This window comes from Squalius cephalus (genome assembly GCF_949319135.1).
Source record: "Squalius cephalus genome assembly, chromosome: 7".
In the NCBI taxonomy this organism is placed as follows: domain Eukaryota; kingdom Metazoa; phylum Chordata; class Actinopteri; order Cypriniformes; family Leuciscidae; genus Squalius; species Squalius cephalus.
The window spans coordinates 7738726-7754069 of record NC_137128.1 but is presented as its reverse complement, the minus strand read 5'-3'; the positions used below and the strand labels follow the sequence as shown (position 1 = coordinate 7754069).

The 15344-nt window shown below is 43.2% G+C and overlaps 2 protein-coding genes and 1 pseudogene across 3 annotated transcripts in view; 1 reads left to right on the top strand and 2 right to left on the bottom strand.

Annotated features, from left to right (window-relative positions):
* Positions 1-15344, bottom strand: part of LOC307161680 (uncharacterized protein) — a 484934-nt gene that overhangs the window by 258076 nt on the left and 211514 nt on the right. The window lies entirely within an intron of this gene.
* LOC307161267 lies at positions 9299-10465 on the bottom strand (annotated as a pseudogene). Its single transcript has 2 exons — positions 10460-10465; positions 9299-10065 (listed from the first exon to the last, which is right to left on the bottom strand). The product of its transcript is annotated as an uncharacterized misc_RNA (transcript).
* The window catches only part of LOC307161266 (sucrase-isomaltase, intestinal-like), a gene marked incomplete at its 5' end in the record, with an annotated part of 182093 nt that continues 178636 nt past the window's right edge, over positions 11888-15344 (top strand). The window contains 5 exons of the mRNA XM_079875889.1: positions 11888-11992; positions 12858-13012; positions 13691-13775; positions 14165-14221; positions 14387-14511. Of these exons, the coding sequence (XP_079732015.1) occupies positions 11888-11992; positions 12858-13012; positions 13691-13775; positions 14165-14221; positions 14387-14511 (527 nt within the window). The remainder of the gene's footprint in view (positions 11993-12857; positions 13013-13690; positions 13776-14164; positions 14222-14386; positions 14512-15344) is intronic.

Sequence of the window (15344 nt, the reverse complement as noted above, 5' to 3'; positions counted from 1 at the left end):
TCGGTCGCCCAGACTGCGCGCCTCACGGAGGAACGCGTCCAGTCAGTGCTCAACTGCCTCAAGTCTTTTCGGGGCAAGTCAGCGGTTCCACTGAAACAATTTCAGAGGCTCCTGGGGCATATGGCAGCCGCAGCCGCAGTAACGCCGCTCGGTCTGTTGCATATGAGACCGCTCCAGCACTGGCTTCACGACCGAGTCCCGAGGTGGGCGTGGCAGAGCGGCACGTTCCGGGTCAAAGTCACCCCGCACTGTCGCCAAACCTTCTCCCCTTGGTCGGATCCTGCGTTTCTACGGGCCGGAGTGCCCCTAGTCCAGGTTTCCAGGCATGCTGTGGTGTTCACAGATGCTTCTGCCAAGGGTTGGGGGGCCACGTACAAAGGGCATGCAGTCTCGGGTCTGTGGACGGGGCCTCAGCTGCATTGGCACATCAATTGCCTAGAGTTGCAAGCAGTACGCTTGGCCTTGTGTCGCCTCAAGGGGTTTCTCAGACACAAGCATGTACTGGTCCGTACGGACAGCACTGCGACCGTTGCGTACATCAACCGACAAGGTGGTCTGCGCTCCCGTCGTATGTCGCGACTCGCCTCCCACCTCCTCCTATGGAGTCAGAAGCATCTGAGGTCGCTTCGTGCCATTCATGTCCCAGGGGAGTTCAATTATGTGGCCGACGAGCTTTCACGTCAGCCTCCCCTTCCGGGAGAGTGGCGACTCCATCCCCAGGCGGTCCAGCTGATTTGGCGAATCTTCGGAGCCGCACAGGTAGACCTGTTTGCCTCTCCGGACACGACCCATTGCCAGTGGTATTACTCCCTGACCGAGGGAACTCTCGGCACGGATGCCCTGGCACACAGCTGGCCCCGGGACTTACGCAAATATGCGTTCCCCGCAGTGAGCCTTCTTGCACAGACACTGTGCAAGGTCAGGGAGGACGAGGAGCAGGTCCTTTTGGTAGCCCCGTATTGGCCAACCCGGACTTGGTTCCCAGAACTCATGCTCCTCGCGACAGCCCCTCCTTGGCCGATTCCTCTGAGGAACGACCTTCTTTCTCAGAGACGGGGCACTCTATGGCACCCGCGTCCAGACCTCTGGAAACTCCATGTCTGGTCCCTGGACGGGACACGGAGGTTCTAGATGGCCTGCCACAGGCAGTGGTAGATACCATCTCTTCAGCTAGAGCCCCCTCTACGAGGCGCCTCTATGCTCTGAAGTGGAACCTGTTCGTCGGCTGGTGTTCTTCCCACGGGGAGAACCCACGAACTTGCCCGATCAGAGTCGTGCTCTCCTTCCTACAACAAGGGTTGGAGCGAGGGCTGTCTCCCTCCACCCTTAAAGTGTATGTTGCCGCAATAGCCGCACATCACGATGTAGTTGAAGGTAAGTCCGTGGGGAAGCACGACCTGGTCATCAGATTCCTCAAGGGTGCTAGGAGGCTAAATCCACCTCGCAACTTGCACCCTGTACCCTCTTGGGACTTAACTCTGGTGCTTAAGGCACTTCAAAGTCCTCCTTTTGAGCCTTTGACGACAGTTGAGCTTAATATCCTGTCCATTAAGACAGCGCTCCTGTTAGCATTGGCTTCCTTCAAGAGGGTAGGGGATCTGCAGGCTTTTTCGGTCGACGTATCGTGCCTAGAGTTCGGGCCTGGCCTTTCTCATGTTACATTGAGACCCCGGCTCGGATATGTGCCCAAGGTTCCTACCACTCCCTTCGCGGACCAGGTAGTGAACCTGCAAGCGCTGCCCCAGGAGGAGGCAGACCCAGCCCTAGCTTTTCTCTGTCCCGTCCGGGCCCTCCGGGTTTATATAGACAGAACGCAAAGCTGTAGGACCTCAGATCAGCTCTTTGTTTGTTACGGAGGCCAGCAGAAGGGGAAGGCTGTCTCCAAGCAGAGGTTAGCCCACTGGCTAGTGGATGCTATCACCAGGGCTTATGAGTCCCAGGGTGAGCCCTGCCCACCCAGGTTGCGGGCTCACTCCACTAGGAGTGTTGCCGCTTCCTGGGCTCTGGCACAAGGCACCTCGCTAACAGACATTGTAGAGCTGCGGGCTGGGCGACACCGAACACGTTCGCTAGGTTTTATAGCCTACGTGTGGAACCTGTTTCCTCCCGAGTACTTGCTATGGCCAGTAATTAGAGGGAATAGGTGTGTCGGCTTGCGACGCCATTCCGTGAGCGGATACGTGCGTCTTTCGCTCCGTTGGTTACCCAACAAACGGCTAACCTCGTGAGTTCCTCCATCACCCCCTCCGGTGTCAGGCGTTGCGGACCGCCTGGCACCAGGTCTGCTACCTTCAGTAAGGAGTTGTTAGTAGACTGGGTGCCTTTCCAGTGGTCCCTGCGGCGACCCATGATTGCCACGTGCAGTTCAGCCGTGTCTTCCCCTTGACAGACTCATTCTGTCATCCCTGTTGAGTACGCTCCTCACTCCTCTGGACTGGGACTACCTTCAAGGACTGCCATATGTTTCACTACCCTACGTGGTTAGTACATGTGTGTATTTGAGGGCCTTCCTCTAGGCTGCCTCAGCTTCCGCAGCGTTCCCTCCCCCTATTATATCCTTGGGGTCGGGCACGCTTTCCCAGTGTTATCCAATATCCACTGATTGGGTCTTGCGGAACAGCAGTGTGATTCCCTAGCTAGCTCCCGCAAAATTTCTGGAAACTGCTGCAGGGCTGTAGCTTAGCTGGGCGCTGGAAGGGGCCAGCACCATGGCGTTTTGGTAGGGATCCCAATTCGTCAGGGGAACTCCCCCGACGAGGCGTCGGAGTTCCCTGCTGACGAAAGGGAACGTCTCGGTTACGTATGGTAACCCTCGTTCCCTGAGTCCAGGGAACGGAGACGCCTCGTCCCGTCGCCATGCTGCTGTACCTTCGCGGAGGACTGGACACCGTTCGGCTCCTCAGCGAAAAGCGTTTGTGTATGCGCTTGATTCCGCCTTATACCCGCACTGGTAGGCGGGCCGCGGAATGCAAACCTTGCATGCCAATGTTCATTGGCTCGTTTTAATTCACTCGAAGGCAATTGGTCTCCCTAGCGTGATCCCAATTCGTCAGGGGAACTCCCCCGACGAGGCGTCTCCGTTCCCTGGACTCAGGGAACGAGGGTTACCATACGTAACCGAGACGTTTTCTAGAATACTCAGTTCTCCTGTTATTTCAGTGTTGTATTTAAGTCAAGCAGTTTCGATTTGCCCCATTTTCGCTTTATTGACTTAATTGCCGGACCGAAACAGCTGTCCTCACTCAAGCAGTGAAAGCATTATATCTATATCTATGTAATTTGCGCGCTGTCGCGGGAGCGTTCAGCTCTCGTGTTCAGCCTCCTCGTGTGAAGACCGACTCGGGTAAAGACCAGCGACTCTACCTGCGCGACTCCACCGAGCAAGGACACCAGAAAGGCACTTAACCCTCTGGGGTCTGAGGGGTTTTTGGGGTCCTTGAGATGTTCTGACATGCCCTGACATTTTTGCTTTTTTCAGTTGCTTATAAACATATTAATGGCAAAAAAAAATTACACACTATTTAGCACAAACAGGGCTACCATGAAATGTGAGCAACAAGAATGTACATGTCTGCATTTTTGAGAGAATAATGTTTATGCATGGTTATTGAAAAAACTAAAAACTAAAGTTTCTGAAATAAGGCCATAAAACACATTCTAAATATGTGCCAATAAGACTTTTGTCTAAAATATGTCATTGCCTAGTGTTTTTTCTTCAAAATGAAGTGAAAATCACCCTGCCTTATCATTCACATAACACAATACATTGATTTGAATTTTGAAAAGCACTTTCTGTTTGGAAAGGCCATATGCGGAGTGGGCGTCTACGGTCATGCATATGTAGTGGTTCACACCTGAGGAGACAATGGGGCCTGCATACTTAATTAGCCATTCATTCAGGTGAGTCACTGAGCCACAAGAATGCAAGAGCAACAGTTGGAAGCATCTCAATTCTTTTTTATTTTTCCACATATTGTGCTTGCAATTTGGCCTATAATATCCAAGGAAAACATGTCTAGTAATTGTGCAGTTAATTCTCATACTGTATTTTCAGTTTTGGAATATTTATCCTCTCCCCAAATTTGTCAATAATAAAACACAATAAAAGTTATTTAAAGAAAAGGCTTATATTTACCTTTTAATAGTTTGTTTACATCTACCTTGTAAATATATTTTTTTATTAAAAAGGTTACAATTACAAAGAAAGTGTAATCTTTCTTTGTAAAAACTAAAGTATACATTTTATCATACATATTTCAAAGTTAAGGATTTCATTGATTATTTGATAACTTTATTTTTGACAAAACATATTATATTTAACATAAGCAAATATTGGCAAACTTATTTGAAAGCTTATTTGAGGTGGCAGATATTTTACATTAAAAATGTATAATCTATCCAAAACTAATCAACGAAATGTTGTCTTTCATATGTCTGTAACATAGGTCTTTCATTTTTATTATAAGAAATATAAATGTTAATTTGCAGTTTAATACGTTGCTTATACAAATACATTTTATTTCAACATATTTTAGTCGATATTTACTGAGTGTAGCAATACAGTTTGCTAAAACCGAAACATTCATACACAAACAGAAACGCCTGACTGTAACGTTGTTTTTATGAAATATTAGGGCATATGTTCATTTTCAGTTTAAAACGTTGCTTATACAAATAGCCTACATTTTATTTCAACATATTTCTGTCGATTTTTACTCAACTCAGTACGGCAATACAGTTTGCTAAAACATCATCATTCATTCACACGGAGACGCAATTTAAATTTAAACTGTCTTTTTGCGAGCTGTGGTAAACAGCGCGCATCTCTGCCGTTCATTCATTCATAAACAGAAACCCGATTCATGTGAGAAGAAAAAAAAACTTACAGTATTCCTCAGCTCGCTCCTCGATATACCCGCACTTCTGAGGTACTTTTTTCATTATTGTTATTCCTCACAGCGCTACGAGACGGTGTTAAAGTAATGATCTGAATAAACTTGTGTTTCTCGAGCTGATATGGGGGCGTTCACAGGATTGCGTGGATTGCCTCATTCATTTGCGTTTGAATAGCGCGCGCTCTCCGTAGGCGGAGTCACATTACATTTGAATTAGTTGTAATGAGGTCGACTGGAATCGCTCTCTTTTAATACAGATTTCACAAGATGAGAATATTTGTTTTTTATATAAATTACTTCATTTAAGAGAAGAGAATTCAAGCTTCATGCCTGTATGTCTGTTTGCCTGTTTGACTGAGTATTTGCTGAGTTATTGTTCATTTTCGGACGCGTTTCAGAATGGTCTTCACTGACAGAGAGAAGGCAGAACTCGCATCACGTTTATTTTTCTTTATTTGGCAAAAAGCACAACACTTTGTTTTTATTGTGAGTATACACAAAAATAATACACATTTAACAGAATCGATTGATGTATGAAACTTGCTTGTAATATCAAAGTCCACAGAGCAAAATTTATTTCTTTTGAACTGAACTGAAAAAAAGCGAGCTGGTATCGCCGGCGATACCGTCGACCTCAGGGGGTTAAGTATCTCCTTTTCCCTTTTCCTTCCCACTTTTTATCTTACTGTTCACCTTAATCAACATGTGTTTTCAATACATCCCTGTTATCTCTCGGCAATGCCCTTTCATCACGCGCAAAAGGCAGCGCGATACTGCTAATCTGCGTCCCATTCTCCCATCCTCACACACTCCTCTCTCTCTTTCCATGGGTCTATGGAATTGTCAGTCAGCAGTCAATAAAGCTTACTTCATTCCAGCCTTTGCATTTCATTCTACTCTCAGTATCCTGGGCTTGACTGAGACCTGGATTCGTCCAGAAGACTCAGCAACCCCCGCTGCTCTCTCTAGCAATTTCTCCTTCTCTCACTCCCCTCGCCAGTCTGGCAGGGGTGGGGGTACAGGGCTTCTCGTTTCTAACAATTGGAAATACTCAGCGCTCTCTTCTCTATGCAACAACAACTCATTTGAATATCATGCTATCACACTTACAACTCCCAATAAGATCCATATTGTAGTCATTTATCGCCCCCCAAGGTCAGCAGGGTAACTTCGTAGAGGAGCTGGATGTGCTGCTGTCCTCTTTCCCTGAGAACGGCACCCCACTTCTAGTCTTCGGTGACTTCAACATTCATCTCGAAAAGCCACATGCAACAGACTTCACCTCTCTCCTAGCCTCTTTTGATCTCAAACGACTCATCACCACAGGTACTCACAAATCAGGCAACCAACTGGACCTGGTTTACACACGCAACTGCACCACAGACAACATTTTGGTGAGACCTCTCCATGTTTCAGATCATTTCCTCATTACTTTCAGTCTACAACTCTCTACCCCTGCACCACCAACCCCACCACCAGTCACCTTCAGGCGTAACCTGCACTCACTTTCCCCCTCCCATCTTTCCTCTGCCGTGTCATCTTCTCTTCCCCCACCCTCACAATTCTCATCTCTGGATGTGAATACCGCAACGGATACCTTATGCTCCACTTTAACCTCTTCTCTAGACAATATCTGCCCTCTCTCCTCCAGGCCAGCACGCGCTACTCCCTCTAAACCCTGGTTGTCTGAGGTTCTTCGTGAACACCGAACCGAACTCAGGGCAGCAGAGAGGAAATGGCGCAAATCAAAAGATGCATCTGACCTGAGTATGTATAAATCTCTCCTCTCTTCCTTTTCTGTTGATGTTCATGCTGCAAAATCTTCATACTTCCACAACAAGATCAACAGCTCCTCCAACACACGATTACTCTTTAAGACATTCAACTCTCTCCTCTGTCCACCTCCACCACCACCCACCTCCTCTTTAACTGCTGACGATTTTGCGAACTTCTTCACCAACAAAACAACAACTATCAGCAGTCAGTTCTCAGCCCCTCACACACAGGAACCCAGACCGACCCCTTCCACAGCCAATAACCCTCTCCCCTCCTTTTCTCCACTAACCGAGGAAGAAGTATCTACACTTCTCCTCTCCAGTCATCCTACCACCTGCCCTCTAGACCCCATCCCCTCACACCTTCTACAAGTCATCTCTCCCACACTTCTACCAGCACTCACACACATCATCAACTCATCCCTCCATACTGGCACTTTCCCTACAGCATTCAAGCAGGCTCGGGTTACTCCACTGCTTAAAAAAACAACACTAAACACATAATTTGTAGAGAATTACAGACCTATCTCTCTCCTACCATTCATTGCGAAAACACTTGAAAGAGCTGTTTTCAACCAAGTAACATCCTTCTTGTCTCTAAACAACCAGCTGGATATCAACCAATCTGGCTTCAAGAGAGGGCATTCAACTGAGACTGCATTACTGTCGGACACAGAAGCCCTACGGATTGCAAAAGCTGCTTCCAAATCTTCAGTCCTCATTCTTCTGGATCTGTCTGCTGCCTTCGACACTGTGAATCATCAGATCCTTATGTCCAGCCTTTCATCACTGGGCATCACAGGAACTTCACTCCACTGGTTTGAGTCCTATCTCACAGGTAGGTCCTTCAACGTCACATGGAGAGGCAAGGTATCCAGAGCACATCAACTGACCACAGGGGTTCCCCAGGGTTCAGTTCTTGGTCCCCTCCTCTTCTCCATCTACACCACATCACTGGGACACATCATACGGGCACACGGTTTTTCCTACCACTGCTATGCTGATGACACACAGCTCTTCCTCTCATTTCAACCAGATGATCCCACAGTAGCTGCACGGGTCTCAATCTCCACATGGATGAAGGAACATCACCTGCAGCTCAACCTGGCAAAGACTGAGCTTCTCGTCCTCCCTGCCAATCCGTCTCTACAGCACGACTTCACCATCCAGCTAGATTCATCATCAATCACCCCATCAAGGTCGGTCAGAAATCTTGGAGTAACGTTTGATGACCATCTGACCTTCACAGATCACATTTCAAAGACAGCTCGATCATGCAGGTTTGCACTGCACAACATCAGGAAGATCAGGCCTTTCCTAACTGAGCATGCAACACAACTTCTCGTCCAGGCCCTGGTCATTTCTAGGCTTGACTACTGCAATGCTCTTCTGGCCGGACTTCCAGCATGTGCAACTAAACCTCTACAGATGATCCAGAACGCTGCAGCTCGTCTCGTCTTCAACGAGCCCAAGAGGGCCCACATCACTCCTCTGTTCATCTCTCTGCACTGGCTACCTCTCGCTGCTCGCATCAAGTTCAAGGTATTGACGCTTGCTTACAGATCTATCACAGGCTCAGCTCCCTCCTACTTTCACTCACTCCTACGAGCTTACATCCCTACCAGATGCCTACGATCGGTCAATGAGCGACGTCTCGTGGCTCCATCACAGAAAGCCACAAAATCACTTTCCAGAACATTCTCATTCACAGTTCCATGCTGGTGGAACGCTCTCCCCTCCCTCATCCGGAATACAGAATCCCTGACAACATTCAAGAAACAGCTGAAAACCCATCTCTTCCGTGAGCACTTAACCTCATAAAAAAAATAAAATAAAAAATAAAAAAAAACTTTCCCTTTAAAACCTCACTTATCGGGCTTATGCTACTCTGAATAATGCCTGAACTTCGTATCTTGAGCACTTCTTGCGTTGTTGTTGTTTTTGCCTCTTCATGATGACTCGCTTTATTTAGTCCTAATTTGTAAGTCGCTTTGGATAAAAGCGTCTGCTAAATGATTAAATGTAATGTAAATGTAAATTTTAATTTTTGGGTGAACTATTCCTTTTACAAGACTTAACTCACTGCCAATATAATTCATAGACAATATAATGCAGAGGTCTTCAGCCCTGCTCCTGGGGACACACTGTGCTGAAGCAGGTTGGAAATAAACTTTGCAGGACAGTGGGTCCCCAGGTACAGGGTTGAAGACCTCTGTATTAAGGTACTGGACACAAGTGGGTTTGACCAGTAGTATACTGAATGACGATAGTAGGACCCTATGATTTTTCTTTTCCTATTTGATTACATTTTAAAAGATTGGTTAAATTGTTTGCTTTATGAATGCCATTGATTATACATGCTGTTTGATGATTCAAATTTAAATTAAACCATGAATACGGAATCCATGAAAACTAAAACGGAAAAAAACTAATTTGAGAAAAAATAAAGCTGATTTCATAGGGCCTTACGTTAGGCATTACCTTGGACAATCAAGCAAGGTGTGCTCAGCAATCTGGTCATCCTTTGGATGTGGCAGATGGCTGTAAGTTTATACAGAAAACTTTTTTATAGATGCAACGGGGTGCAAAGTCTGTCTTTGACTTTATACCATATATTCAGTAAGAACTTTACTTTACCTCTTCAAGCACGATGGCGTCTTGTGGTTCTTTAAAGTATGTCCTTAGGAGCTGTAGAACACACTTGGCCTTGTCTGAAACTTCAACGTCATAACTAGCCAGCACTTCAGCAATCCCCGGATAACGGCTGAGTCCCTGGCAGAACTTAACAATTGTGCTGCCTTTGCTGTGGGATGGGCCTCTCTTAGCTTGCTGATGATAGAGACATCTGTGAGCAGCTTAAAGTGTGAGTAAAGGCATCTTCGTGAAGACAGAAAGGGCCATTCTTCTATACCTTGTCAATGGTTGGTGCAGGTACCTGATTAAGGTACCTACGTTGTAGTATGTAAGTCTTTTCCATCAATGGCTCAGCTCTTTCTGCCCCATCAAAGCCATCCTCTGAAAACATGCGGTGCAGCCGCATTATCATCTCACCCAATGTAGTCTCGGTCTCGCCACTGGGTAGATCCATAGGAGCCCATCTCACGCATCCATATTGATCCACTGGGCCTCTTGCCATTGTCCCTGCTCCACTGCAGGCCCTCCTCTCCCTCCGTCGTCGTGCAAGAGTGTTATTTCTATTTTTGTACTCAACTTGTTTTAATTTGTTGAAGGTGGCAGCCATCTCTAATAATATCTCCTGTTTTGCCTATATCTGCAAAACATTTAGGAAACTCTCTAATGATGTCCCGAACTATACTGTGGCATGTTGCTCTACTAGGATTAGGATCTTGTTCTAAGATCTGATCTACCACTGCCTGTACTATGTTTTTTTCTGTCTACTGGGAGAGGTCTTGCCTGATTTACCAAACATTTTTGAAGAAATGAAGGCATCCGTTCCCAATTTACTCTGAAATCAACATGCCATGGCCTTCCAAGATGTGGTGCAAAGCTTTCAGTCCATGAGGAGTGTGAGGATGGACTGCATGTGCTTCCCAAAGGGCTCTTAGATGAAGAGGGAGAGGGGACAGCCTCTAAATTTAACTGAATTACTGGAAGTCCTAAACAACAACAAAAAGCAAACAAAAAAAAAACAAGAATTACATCTTTCATAAAGTTTCGTCATAGATTAAATTCTGAAGTAATCATTTAACTAAGTTTTTAAAACCTCAATCTTGTATACTTGTTTGTCAATTGTGATCGTGTCCATAGCACCATGCCGTGAAGGTTTACCTTCATTTTTTAAAATGATTTTTAAAAGCAGCCAGCAATTTTCTGCACTGTATTGGACGCAAGTATTTTTCAATGTCTTATTCTTCAACCAACATAAGGTCTTCCTTGTTTTCGACTCCCAGCTCCTCCAGAACTTCCAACAAATGTGCCAGTGCTTCATCTGAGAGGCTTGGTAAAATTGAGATCACCAAATCCTTAATGCCTTGATTCATTTTCTGAAAGAGAAAAGGTACAATTTTCTTTTCAGTGCAAATGAATCTGTAACACATTGCTCAATAAACCTCTGGAAAAGCATGATTAAGAACAATTAGTAGCAAGTCAAACACCTCATAAGTTGGAAGAGGACAGTAGTCAAGCAAATGTTCTTGGTTAACACAAAGATAATCATCTTGAGCTACTCCTAATTCACAATAGACACCAATGTCTCTCAACTTAGCAAAGGTATGTTTCTCTGTAACAAAGTACACAGACTCATGTACGACAACCACTAGAATAATCCTTCCAGCATAAAGTTCATCATCATGCTTTTCAAGCAAAACAAACATCCCCTTTCTGTACAATGTGCCTTTCACTGTGATTTCATTACATGCCACTGTAGACTGTGAATCAAAATTGTAACTGGCCACTGCGTCTCTAATCCTGTCACTGTAATCATCAATATATAATTCTACACCCTTCTGTATCTGTACAACTGCAGGGAACATGATGCCTGCACCTAGATAAGCTTGCAGAAGTTGGTGTCTCTCTGCAAGAGTTTTGCAAAGATTTTTCAAATTGTGCAGTTTTCTGGCACACTTCTTAAAATAGCTGTGCTTGCTTTCGAATCTCCAGAGGTGAATTAGTGGACCAAAGTGGTGTATAAGGTCAGGGTAATGACACATGTAATGATGCTTAGGTCATGAGGGATTATCAGGGAAGAGCTTTTATCTGGTGCAAATGTATTCTCCGATTAAAACTTTGAGATCTGCAACCTGCCCTGTTGTTACAGCTGGTGCACAGACAAGCTCCACTATCTCTCTCAGTTGCAATATCAGTAGCCATACCTCATTTCTACATGGATCTTTAATCCTGTCACCAATCAAGAGAGGTAGTATCCTGAGAAAACACCAATTCTGAACAGCATGTCCACTTAACCGCTCACTTCAAGAGTTCGCCTGGTTTGTCATTTGCATCATTTCCTTTGTATTTTGAACTGATTTTTGCATCGATTCAATTGCAAGTATGTAAAATGCTTCTCCTCAACTAAACGACCAACAAACAAAGCAAGGTCATAAGAAACAACACCCTCAAATAGATTGTGCCCTAGACATGGTGGGAGCCCAGGCTGACAAACATGGAAATGTGCAAGCTTGTTTAAAGGAGAGTGCCCCTTGATACCAAATACAGAGCCAGCAACAGCTGAGTCTAAATCTTGGACATGGCTTTTATATGACTGCACAGTTCTTGCAGTACCACACAGGTTTGGCTCGTTCACAAACGTGGTTTTATTTATCTCACAATATCGGCAGTAACAACAATGCAAAAGGTTTCAAAGTATGTGCTGCTCTTTAAACACCCATAAACATTCAATCTTGAAGTGTCTTGCCCTTTGTAATACATCTTTCCCTCGCGGGTCAAAATGATCTGAAGCCCTACAATTATACTTACTCTTTTTTTTGGGTCCAGAAAGCTTATTTTATTTCATTTTGCTAATATTTATTCTATATTTTAATGCAAATATTTTTGGTTATTTTTTATTTACCTTTAAATTACTAAATTTGATTAATAAATAATAAATAAATAGTAATTTAAGCACATTCCTCACATTCTTTCAACTTAAATTCAAAATAACTCACAATTTCATGCATAACCCTTTTAATTCAGCTCAAAATATCTTACATTGGGTGTCTTTGCCCGACCTCTTGTGGGGAAAAATAATATAACATGATATTTCATGACTCTTGCCACTAGATGGCCTTATAGCTCTATATGAAGCAAATGAGCTGTTCCTCTGGGTCCTAAAGTCAGTTTCTCTTCAGTATGCATTCAGATACACATTATAAAATAATTTTTGGTAAACTTTTAGCATTTTCTGTTTTTTTTCTATGTGTACAGAAGCATTCCTCACATTCCATTCAAGTGTGACAAAAGTCCTAGAGTCTTGGACACCTCTGATGAACACTTAATTTTTTAAATCTTAAAAGTTTTGGGTGAAACCTGACCCGAGGGAAGGATGAGGTTTAAACATCTCTGTGACGTGTTTCTGGCCTGACGGCAGCACACTGAATTACAAACTCGTCCTCTCTCTTTAAATGCAATTATTTCCCTAATCATTATTGTGAGATTGGCGTGAGAGAAGCAATGAAGAATATATTATCAGGATCCACGTGTCCATTTCTCTCTTGTCTCTTTCTATCAGGACCAGGACCCAGCATCATACGGCGCTGACTCTCTCCTGGTGAACAGCTCCAGACATTACCTGGAGATCCGCTACAGCCTCCTGCCGTACCTCTACACGCTGTTCTACAAGGCCCACGTCAGCGGAGAGACTGTCGTGCGGCCCATGATGCATGAGTGAGTTCGTAAGCATGTGCAAACAGCAGTGGGACAGTTCCAGTGTTGCTTCTGTCTTAATGACCTTCATGTATTTCTATATGAGATCTCTCATATAATAAGATGTGTTTAGAACTTAAAATAATTTCTCGAATTAAACTCAAAACCTATTTCTTCTAAGTAAATACAATACCGTTCAAAGTTAAGGGAAGACATTTAAATAAATAAAAAATCAGAAAAGATGCATTAAATGATCAAAAGTGACAGTAAAGCCATTTACTCAGTAACAAAAGATTTCTATTTCAAATAAATCCTATTCTTTTTTTTTTTTTTTTACTTTATATTCATCAAAGAATCCTTAAAAATGTATCACAAAACTGTGAAGCTGCACAACTGTTTTCAACACTGATAATAATGATAGTAATGATGTTGAAAATTCTTTTCTTCTGAAAAACTTTTAAATTACTGTACTGATCAAATAAATGCAGCCTTAGGGAGCAATCTTTTCACTTTAACTTTTTTTCCCCCCTAAATGGTTTAATAATCAAAAAAAAAAAAAAAAAAAAATGTATAGTGCGCAGTGTATATGTGTGTGTGTGTGTGTGTATATATATATATATATATATGTTTATACGTATATATATCAGCACCGCTGAAATGTCAAGATCTGCTTGATAAGAATTGTTTCCCGCTCTGCAGGTTTTATTCCGACAGTGAAACCTGGGCAGTGCACAAACAGTTCATGTGGGGAGCACATCTCCTCATCACACCTGTGCTGGATCCTGTGAGTGAACACACACACACGCACACACACACACACACACACACACACACACACACACACACACACACACACACAGACACACACAGCTCATCAGCTCAGACTGCTTTCAGCTTGATATGAATTATATCACATTATTTGAGTGCCGCCATCTGAAGTGTTCTCTCATATTTTCTTTTTGTTCATTTGTTGGTTCTCTTTCTGTCAGCTTCTTACTCTCCAATATCTCGCTCATATTCTCTTTTTTTCTGACTCTTGAAGTCATGACAGGAGGACCATATCTCTCTGAAAAATGACCATCTGTAGTTTAATGAACAGTGCTCATTATTAAACCATCAAAATAATGTTTGTCATTATGTTTAGCTGATTTCCTGTTTGTTTGTTTGTTTAAGGGTTTTGAAACTGTGGAGGCCTATATCCCAGATGCCATCTGGTATGACTTCGAGAAGGTAAGACCATCCTCTCACACCACAAACTTATAAACTTATATATATATATATATATATATATATATATATATATATATATATATATATATATTATATATATATAATATATATATATATATATATTATATATATATAGACAATGCAATTTTTTGGATTGTTTTATAGGAGATAAGAATTACAGATCGCAGAGCAAAAGTTTCCTTGAATCTGCCCGCTGATAAACTTGGTTTACATCTGAGAGGCGGAGCCATTCTTCCTACACAGAGACCAGACGTCACCACTACATACAGGTAATGATGGGAAAGACAAAGAACATACCTGTAGATTTCCCCTAGAAATACACATCACCAGCTCATAAAGCTCTGTCACTAAACTCTGTCCATGAAAATACAGTCAATCTGCTCTCAGGGAGTCTTTCAGCCCCCTCCACTTCACATCTAATTCCCATTTCTAAAAGTGTCTGAATGAGCATCACTATAACATGGCTAATATGGCAAAGTTAATATGAGACTGTGAACGTACAAATATTTAGATTTTTGTGTTTTTGTGTATTTTGGAACGTTTATCTTGCTTATTGTTCCTCTGTGTTTTCATTCATCTCATTCCTGTTCATCTGCATAAGGCCTGAGTTTTTCCCTCCTGAAACAAAAATCAACCTTACACACGGCTCAATAACAAGAATGACAATAACAGCTGTAATTACATGCAGGTATTTTAAAAAATATAAGTACATTGCAAAAACTTATTGTATGTACACAATAAGTGCATTGTATCAAATGATTCATTTAAATGTTAGTACACAGTTAAAGTCACCTAATGTAAAGTGGAACCAAATGTAAAAAAAAAATCATGTAACAAGGTTCCATTAGTTATCATTAGTTATTGTATTGACCTAATTAACTAACAATGAGCAATACATTTGTTACAGTATATATTAATCTTTTTTATGTTAATAAAATTTTAAAAAATGTCATTGTTTGGTTCCAGTTAGCTCAGATTCATTAAATAATAATAACCGATACAACTTGGAGCTCAGGTGTGCAGAGGCCTCAGCAGATCGACTCACTAAAGCGAGAGGAGACCAACCAAACCCAACCTCAAAGACAGTTTATTAAGGCGGACT